The sequence below is a fragment of the Fragaria vesca genome, unplaced genomic scaffold, assembly GCF_000184155.1.
Source record: "Fragaria vesca subsp. vesca unplaced genomic scaffold, FraVesHawaii_1.0 scf0512956, whole genome shotgun sequence".
Taxonomy (NCBI): domain Eukaryota; kingdom Viridiplantae; phylum Streptophyta; class Magnoliopsida; order Rosales; family Rosaceae; genus Fragaria; species Fragaria vesca.
Window position 1 is genome coordinate 550,305 of NW_004443397.1, and position 8,580 is coordinate 558,884.

Consider the following 8,580-nt stretch of genomic DNA (forward strand, 5'->3'; position numbering starts at 1 on the left):
TTGTGCATCGTAGTTGTATTGAAATATGGCCAAGTGATANATTTTTGTACTGCTTCAAATAGAGAACATCCAGAAACATGGAATGTCTTTAACAAAGATGCAGTCAGGCATTACAATAAATGCAAAGGGCGTTAGTGATGTGACGGTGAATTTCATTGGAGCAACATTGGTACACGTTTGACAAGAAATGACTGTTGACTATGTGATATGATTGGTTTGAATGATTTTGTTCGGTGAAGGTGATGCCCGCGCGTTTGAATTGCACACGCAAGCTTAATGTTAATGGCACCTACTATGATGTCCCATGTACATATGAAAAATTGGTTCGTGTCTTGCTAAAAAATGTCCTTCCGTACCAATTTATATATCTTACAATTGCAAACTGTTATTTCCACTTATAATGCTAGAAAATCACAATATTGAGATGGACATGGTAGTCAATGTACTCACCATGTACTCGCAATATTTTCAGGTTTTTATCACTGTCCAAGTCAGTGCAGTTTGTCCATCACCTATGTGATATTGCTGCATTCTATCGGCATATCAAACAACAACAATATTGAACAAAACAGAAGCAGTTGCGGTAGTTAATATCTGGCATTGCAAACCGCGGCAACGCGCGGGCATCACCTAGTTCATAACTAGAACATTTATAGGCGCCGAAAGATTAACTTCTTCACCAATCTTTTAAGGCACCCTCACGTTACTAAAAAGGTTAACTTCGGAGTTATGTGTTAGTCCTAACGATCGTAGTGCATTGAGATGTAGCCGTGTAGACGAAAGATGTAAGAAAATTGGTTTTTCATTGAGGACTACTTGTTCGCCTTTGTTGTTGCTCATTTCGTATTTAGACTTTGAAGTTTTGGTATTGTGTATATCAACCAAAGGCCATGCTCATTTAAAGGACATGTTTTAAGCGACTATGAGAAACAAGTGAATCCGGCAACAAAAAATAATGCACATTTAAAAGTTGTATTAGTTTATGTTTTTATATTAACAGACGTAGTTGAGTTGTGTTAGTTTATGCTTATATATTAGACGTAGTTAAAAACCAGACACCTAAACCCTCATAATCTCTTAAAATTGTCACTCATGCGAGTAAACTCATATCAACCAATGTTTAACATGTTAGTTTTAGGGTTGTGAAATTTACACATCCTAAATTGAAATCCACACACATTTTTTTTTTGTAACTTAAATTTTGTCTTTTTGTAAATATATTAGGGTAGATTTTAATTTAAAGTGTGTAAATTTTAATTCGAGGTGTATGGATTTCACATCCTTAGTTGGCTAGGGGTTGCCTCATGACCAATCCAAGTCATGGTCCAGATCAGGTTCCCAGGCTAGATGTGTGTTATTGTAACAAAATTCCATTAAAAGTTTGACTAAGTGACCAAAATACAGAAAAAAAATAGCATCACTGATGCTCTGAATCGTCTGATATTGCACCAAGATCAGTCAAAAGAACATGGAGATGAATGATGTTCTAGCTCACCATTTGAATGAAATAAACAAAGAAATTAACTGTGAACTCGAAAATAGCATTCATATATAGAATCATAAATCCGAATTACAAGTATGAAAATTTAACATAATATGTCTGCATAGACTCCCATTTTAATTGTTAAGACAGAACCATCATTTCATGAATACTCAAAGTCGAAACTAACCACCATGCCATACCAGACATCGATCCCAATTACTTCACTCTTCGTTACCATTCTCGAGATACTTCTGCTTCTCCTCCTCAGTCATGAAAGCCGTCACCGGAAAAGACCTCCCGATCCCCATCGGAGTCTTGAAAGTGATCTTCTTGGTTGACGGCTCCTCCATGATCATCTCAGTAATAGGCACCCAAAGAAACACCTGCTTGCTCTTGATCCCAGTCATCTTCTTCATCCTCCCCTTCTCCACATACGCAGTCACCTCAGTCGCGTAGCTCACTCTCGTGTTAGCCCCAACAAAGAAGTGCTCGTAGGGCGCCTTCTGCTTCATCCACACAAACCCAGTTTCCCTCACTCTTCCACACTCCACCAGGTCTTTCAGTGGAAGCACACCTTTGGGAAAACCCAGCTCTTCCAAGAGATCAATGGATTGTTGGTAACACTCTTCAGCTCCATGCACGATCTCAGCACCTGCACGCTTGTCTTCCACAACCAAAGCCATTTCTGTGGTGAGGTTTAAGCAAATGTGGGGCTTGAGTTTCAGATTCAGAGGATGGTGGAGACTAATATAAATGCTCAGGTGGTTGGATGGGGGTTGAGACTATTGATTTCTCTGATAGGGGTAGTTCACCGAATGGCCGGGAATTGACGTTAATGTAATGTTGTCGTTGGTGCATGCTCATCTGTTTTGTGTGCTTACAATTTCACATGGTTTGGCGTGTTGGTTTAAGACACTTCCTGATTGAGCTAAGAAAGGATCAAATACCAAACCAACCCACAAGTACAATTCTGTAAATGAACTAATCTACTTTCAGTTTGTTTGTTCAAGAGCCATAAACTAGAGCAAATAAACAGAGGAGTGTACTTCAATTTACAGAAAACTAGAGTTGGATCTGTTAGATAGATAACCTACTCGTCAAGGCCAAAAGAGGGTGAGGAAATTGGTGCACAAACTTGAGGTTGCAGACTCGGACAATTCAATTGCAGAACGAAAGAATGAATTGGACGATTCGATTTTCTGTAAGGAGAGTTCCAACAAGTTTGTTGCAAGCAATTGAGATCATGCATTTCAGAGCACTACTATTAACAGAAAAGAATATGTTGGATAACCAGAGCAAACACGGCACATAATGTATCACGTTAATCATGATACTTTATTGCCAATAGAAATGACCTAATTACATGCAGCTAGAACTGGGGAGTGGGGAGAGAGTTTATTGCAGAACCAAGCAAATCTTGAAAAGATAAGCTGGTTACCTCAGATTAGAAAAAATAGCTCCCGCGGAAGTTACTAGTTACAATCAGTATATCTAAATCCCAAAACTAGTTTCCTTAAAAATTAAAAAATTAAAAATAAAAACTAGTAAGGAAAACCATGATAAGCAATTTATGAACATAAAATTTAAACACTTGATCCCATAACAACTGAACTCCTGCAAACTACTTAAGGTGCCGATGTTGATACTAGTGTTTGTCCTCCTTGGGCTCCTTGGGAATATCCTTTGGCGGAACCTTAGTTTCCAGTTCCTTTGGGACTGCCCTGAAAGAGAAAATTCATGGAGTCATATAATGTGTCTGTTTGGATCCAAGATACATAAAGAAGACAAAAGGCAAAGCAAACAGCAAATCACAATTAATCTGGTCTATAAGATCTTACTTAAGTGAAAAATGTTCAGAAACCAGGTTTGGAAGACCCGTCTTTTGAACTAACAATATCATTTGACAGAAAATTTATCTTGCCATATTGTAAGAGAAAAATAAATTATAAGACAATTGGCAAATGTTCCATGGACAAAAAGATGGAGTTGCAGAAAATTGCTCCATCTGCCCTTGCATCTTAGTTCTGATTGTCTACAATCACTAATACATTAAGTAAATCTAAAAGAGAAAGAAAAGAGAGACTCCCCTAATGCCAAAGAGAAACAAAAAAAACTTATAAAGTTGGAACGCGAATCATCATCATCCAGATGCCACGGTGACCATAACCTGGATATGTACAATGGAAATTTGAAAACTTCATAATCCATTAAACTAATCTCTAACAAGAAAACCATGTTTAAACGTTCACCAGCTAACTTACTACCCCGACTCTAAGAAGAAAAACCATTTCAAATGTTCACTTGCTAACTTACTACCCCAACTTTTCAAACAACAAGAGACAATAAATCAGGACAATGCTTTGATGATAACATCAGAAACTTCATCCAATCAGACTATTACAGTATCAGGTATCCAGCTCTTGCAATACCCAGAAAATCACAAACATAATCGATTATAAGAATGTCAATAGCACATAAAGCTGAACCATACGGATTGCATTAAAATCGATCTGTTCTGCAAATATAACAACAAATTGTAATAGAAAATAGTTCATGAAACAAAATTTGAAGGGCATGGCATACTTGGATTCTTCTTCAAGCCACTTGCGGATATGCTTGACGTTCCGCCTGAAGATGGAAGCTGACTGTTTCACATCACTCCTCAACAAAAGAACCACAGCACTAACACCAGCCACAGTAAGTATGAAATTTGTCAGAGCCATATCTCGTGTGCTTCTCCCAAACCTGCTAAGAAGACAAAATTTGCTTCACTGAGTTACTTGCACAGATGTTCAGCAGTTTTCAACAAGACATTATGAAATTAATATACACACCCTCATGAATTATTCGAGATTGATTAGTAAGAAGACATGGAAATTCGGCACTGCTAACATCGAAACTCAAGTGTCATGAATATAGTCATGGAAATCTACAAAGAAATAGCTCATGCTGATACATTCATCGAAAACAGATCAACCAAGATGGTGCACAAAAACACCTTGCAATGATATAAAACCGAAACTAACGAGACACTGTAAGCAACTAAATGCACCAATTACTTCTTGCACAGATTGATTTAATTGCACAACAAAAACGCAAGGTGACATCCAAGTATGATTTACCCATCAAATCAACCTATATAACATCTCAATCACTACTTCAGTCTAAAGATTCAGACCAAAAAAAAAAATCCTAATCTGAATTCGCGTCATTCAAACGAATACAAGACTATGAATCGAGTGGAGAATTAGTTCAAATCACAATCTGGAACTTAATTGAAAAATATAGGAGGTGAAGAAATTACCTGATGAGAAATTTTGAGTGAGAATCAGAGAACCGGGGCTTGTTGAGCGGCTGAGAGAGTTGGGTGGCGGTAAAGAGTGGTGGTGGCTTTGGGAGCAAGAAAATCAGGTGCGGGGGTGGTGCATCGGATAAAGATGAACCCTCGGGATAAACGGGTTTCCGGATCTAGGGAGATTGGGCCGGGCCATTAGATGGATCTGCTTGCTCTATGCCTCTATCCTCTCATTTTCGTGCGTATGAAGAAATTAAGTCTTGTCTAACCATTATGGGTATGTCTGCTGTGCAACACGGCATAGCATACATACATTAATAAGGGTGGAATGCATGAGTTTTGCAGGGGAGCTGATATTGAGAAGTTGTCTCTAGAAAACAGGCTACATAGCATGCAACACTGCATAGCGTTGATATTGAGAAGTTGCCTTTGTAAAGCAGGCTGTATGGCATGCCAGAATTTTCCAACCATTATATCTAATTTCGTGTCACTCAATTATCAATAATAGTTTTTTGGTTTTTGAAGGCATCAATAATAGATTTTTAAGATAAAAGAAACATCGAAGAATACATATTCAAATTTTTTTATCGTGTTTAAGTTGAATAGACGATGAAATTTAATTATTCATTACCACAAACGGATTGTCAATCTATGGCGAAAAGAAGGAATCCATAGTAACTTAAAGGCAAATCAAACATGTAAGATCTGCCCAAAAAGAAACGGAAGGAGTATGATGATTCGAAATTGATGGCTTTAGTTTGGGATTGTAATGATTGGCCGTGTATATCCAATTTCCCACCAAAATCGACGCACCAAACTTGGGTGCTTTCTTGTCCCACAAGATATCCTAGAATATTTCTCCTCTCCATCCCATACTTTCGCTACTACGATTATTGATCAGAAGAATGATGTCTCTGTGCCGATCCCTGGTCAAATCAGTGACATATTATATATAGACATAAAATAAATTTAAAATAATTCATAGTGATCCTTGGTCAAATTGGTGACATAGAGCGGATAAGCAAATACAATGTAAGAGACAAAATGTACACCTTACTAATTAAATTAAAAAAACCGAAGACAAGTACAACGGTGGATATGATATCACGTGTTATCTTCAATACATTTCGTTGAATGAAAAATACATCATCATATTATTGTTATTGATTTTCGTCGTCAAATCAATCCCTCGAGTTAGTGGATACACCGTTGACTTGTTCAAAGTCTATCTCCCAATCAGTTCCCAAATGGAAAACCCTAGCAAGCACCAAAAGGGGAGTCACATAGTTGAGAACCGACTGCCTAGTTCCATTGACAATGAGCACTGTGATAGCTGAAGTCTTTGTATTCCTGGGACATTGTCTCAAAATCTCATCATTTCAAGCCGATCCACCAAGTTATCTTGATGATTCAGTGCAGGAGCAAATGGGTTTATCATGATCACTATCATCATGGAATCCGAACCCTCCAGAGTCCTTTGAAGAGGACACAAACCAAGCAAAAGTAAGAGCAAATTAACACTCCACGTGGCACATTTTCAATTCCATCTATACCTTAATCCCCAATTAACAAATAACTAATCCCTTAAACCGGCCTACCTTGTCTCTTTAGGCATATAACTCATAACTAAATCTCAGCTCGACTGTGTTACAGATCTTATTTTTATAGAAAAAAAATATATATATTCATGTTTATATTTTTAATGTTGCTAATTAAAGTGAAATTAGTTTAAGATTCGTTATCTGTTTTGGTCGAAAATGAAGATTCTCATTCTCATGCTTCATGTGACATATTGTAATAGCATTAGGACAAAGTAATGGCATGTGGTCCGGCACAAAGTGTCTCCCGATTAGGCTCATTGCATGTGAGTAATTCCCATCTTAATCTTTAATCTTTCTTAATCCCCCGCTGATAATGATAATCCACCCGATTTGGCTTTTGACTTTTGTAATTAAGCCTTTTCCTTTGATTCTTTCACTTGTGCTTTTATGGGAGTAAAATGAGAGTTGATGAGGCACGCCTCAATGATACATGAGCATTTATGCAGAGCAGTCCTTGTGCATGATGTGGGGAAAGTAAGAGAGGAAGAAAACAGGGGCTTGCCCCTAATGAAGTTTTCATTCCAAAAGAGAGAGAGAGGGGAAGAAAACTGAGACGTGAAAATACTTATGGAAGCCATAAATACAACCATTGTAAGTAACTTAGTGGTTTTTACTTGGTCGAGTGTGTTCTCTAAGCTAAGTTATTTACAAACAACACGTTTGCTCCTTTTCAAAAAAAAAAAAAAACAAACAACACGTTTGCTCTTAATTACTTCAGTACTAAATTTGTTAGGGTTGTTTAGAAAAAGAAAATAGTGATTTAAAGTAAAATTAGAAAATAATATAATTTCTTATCATAAATAGATGTTTTTAAATCCTATTAAAAAAAAGAAGAAGATGTTTTTAAATCATAAATAGATGTTGTTAATCATGGTTAGAGTGATTAAAAAATAAAACATGTAGCATTTAATCAGGTGGGTGGGGAAGTAAAGGTAGGAAGCAAATTTGCATCATTTGAACTCTGAAGCTGTCAAAGTAGATGTTGTTAATCATGATTAGAGTGATTAAAAAATAAAACATGTAGCATTCAACCAGGTGGGTGGGGATGAGGGTGGGGAAGTAAGGGTAGCCGGGTAGGGAAGCAAATTTGCATCATTTGAACTCTGAAACTGCCAAAGTGGTCGGACAATGTGTTGCAATTATTATACATAGTTTGAGCATTTTACATTCAACATGGGATTTAACTTCTTGGTCTATAAAGCTTTCGGGGTTCGAGGTACCCTAACACTGTTAAAAAAAAAAAAGATGTCGTAAATGTAACCTGCATCGTTAAATAAGAGTGATCATTTGTGAAGTCTAGTTTTTGTAAGTAGGAACATGAACTCACGACCTTTATTGTATGAAGAGTGTGTTGTATAGCGTCACATATTGTGTTGCAAATGATCATCATATGGCTTCTAATTCGGTTTTATGTTCCTCTCGATGTATAATGATTTTCTTACCCTAAAAAGAAATTATTTTTACCCTTAGTAATTTGAAGTTGGGCCGGGTCACATATGTAGGACCCGGACCCTCCCCAGGTGTTGGATCCACATTTACAGTCTCCTCTCCGCACTCTCTCCCAACTGTGAGAGAGAGATAATATCCGCAGCGAAAATAATATCCAATATAATTTCGTTTAGTTAGTTTTTTAATAATTCCTGGCTTTCATGGAAAGAGAGCGAAAGCTCTGAAAAGGAGAGAGAAAAGAAAAGCAGTTGGAAGCAAAAGGGTTTCAGTTGAGACTTGAGAGAGAGAGAGAGAGAGCCAACCCCAAATCGGCGATTTGTAAAACGAAGAAGAACAAGAATCACTGATCGGATTCCTCCCTCATTCCTCGATTGATGCTCTTCGGCGGTGATGATCGTCGGCAATGGATCGTGTTCGCGGAGGGTAGCAGCACCGGCGGCGGGCGGAGCGGCTCTCTCATCGGCGGCGGCGTCGGTGGCGGAGGCTTCTGGGCTTGGACTGCTCCCTCCAATGTCGGATTAGCCGTCGCCGTCACGGCCATGGCCGGAATCGCCTTGGCCGCCACTGTCGTCTACTCTAGGTAATCAAAATCCGAATCTCCGAAATTTGCTTTGTGGAAACCGAAACCCTAAGATTATTCTTACTATTATTAAGCTTAATATATAGAGATTTAGGTAGGTAGAGAGAGAGAGAGAGAGAGAGAGAGAGAGAGAGAGAGAGAGAGAGAGAGAGAGAGAGAGAGAGAGAGAGAG

At 38.0% G+C, this 8,580-nt stretch overlaps 2 protein-coding genes and 1 non-coding gene across 3 annotated transcripts in view; 1 reads left to right on the top strand and 2 right to left on the bottom strand.

Moving 5' to 3' along the window:
• Positions 1–1,520: 1,520 nt before the first annotated feature.
• On the bottom strand, positions 1,521–2,301 carry LOC101304828. The gene has a single exon (XM_004309492.1). The coding sequence runs from the start codon at positions 2,164–2,166 to the stop codon at positions 1,705–1,707; it is 462 nt and encodes a 153-aa protein (XP_004309540.1). The 5' UTR covers positions 2,167–2,301; the 3' UTR covers positions 1,521–1,704.
• Positions 2,302–2,800: 499 nt separating this feature from the next.
• Positions 2,801–4,878, bottom strand: LOC101305128. The gene is made up of 3 exons (XR_185454.1): positions 4,788–4,878; positions 4,067–4,228; positions 2,801–3,204 (listed from the first exon to the last, which is right to left on the bottom strand). It is a non-coding gene; the product is annotated as an uncharacterized LOC101305128 (transcript).
• Positions 4,879–8,075: 3,197 nt separating this feature from the next.
• The window catches only part of LOC101305426 (GTPase-activating protein gyp7-like), a 4,022-nt gene continuing 3,517 nt past the window's right edge, over positions 8,076–8,580 (top strand). The window contains exon 1 of the mRNA XM_004309493.1: positions 8,076–8,408. Coding sequence (XP_004309541.1) covers positions 8,203–8,408 — 206 coding nt within the window. The 5' untranslated portion in view covers positions 8,076–8,202. The remainder of the gene's footprint in view (positions 8,409–8,580) is intronic.

Excerpts from the sequence above, each read along its gene's own strand:
- LOC101304828 (XM_004309492.1), bottom strand. The coding sequence starts at position 2,166 with ATGGCTTTGGTTGTGGAAGACAAGCGTGCAGGTGCTGAGATCGTGCAT.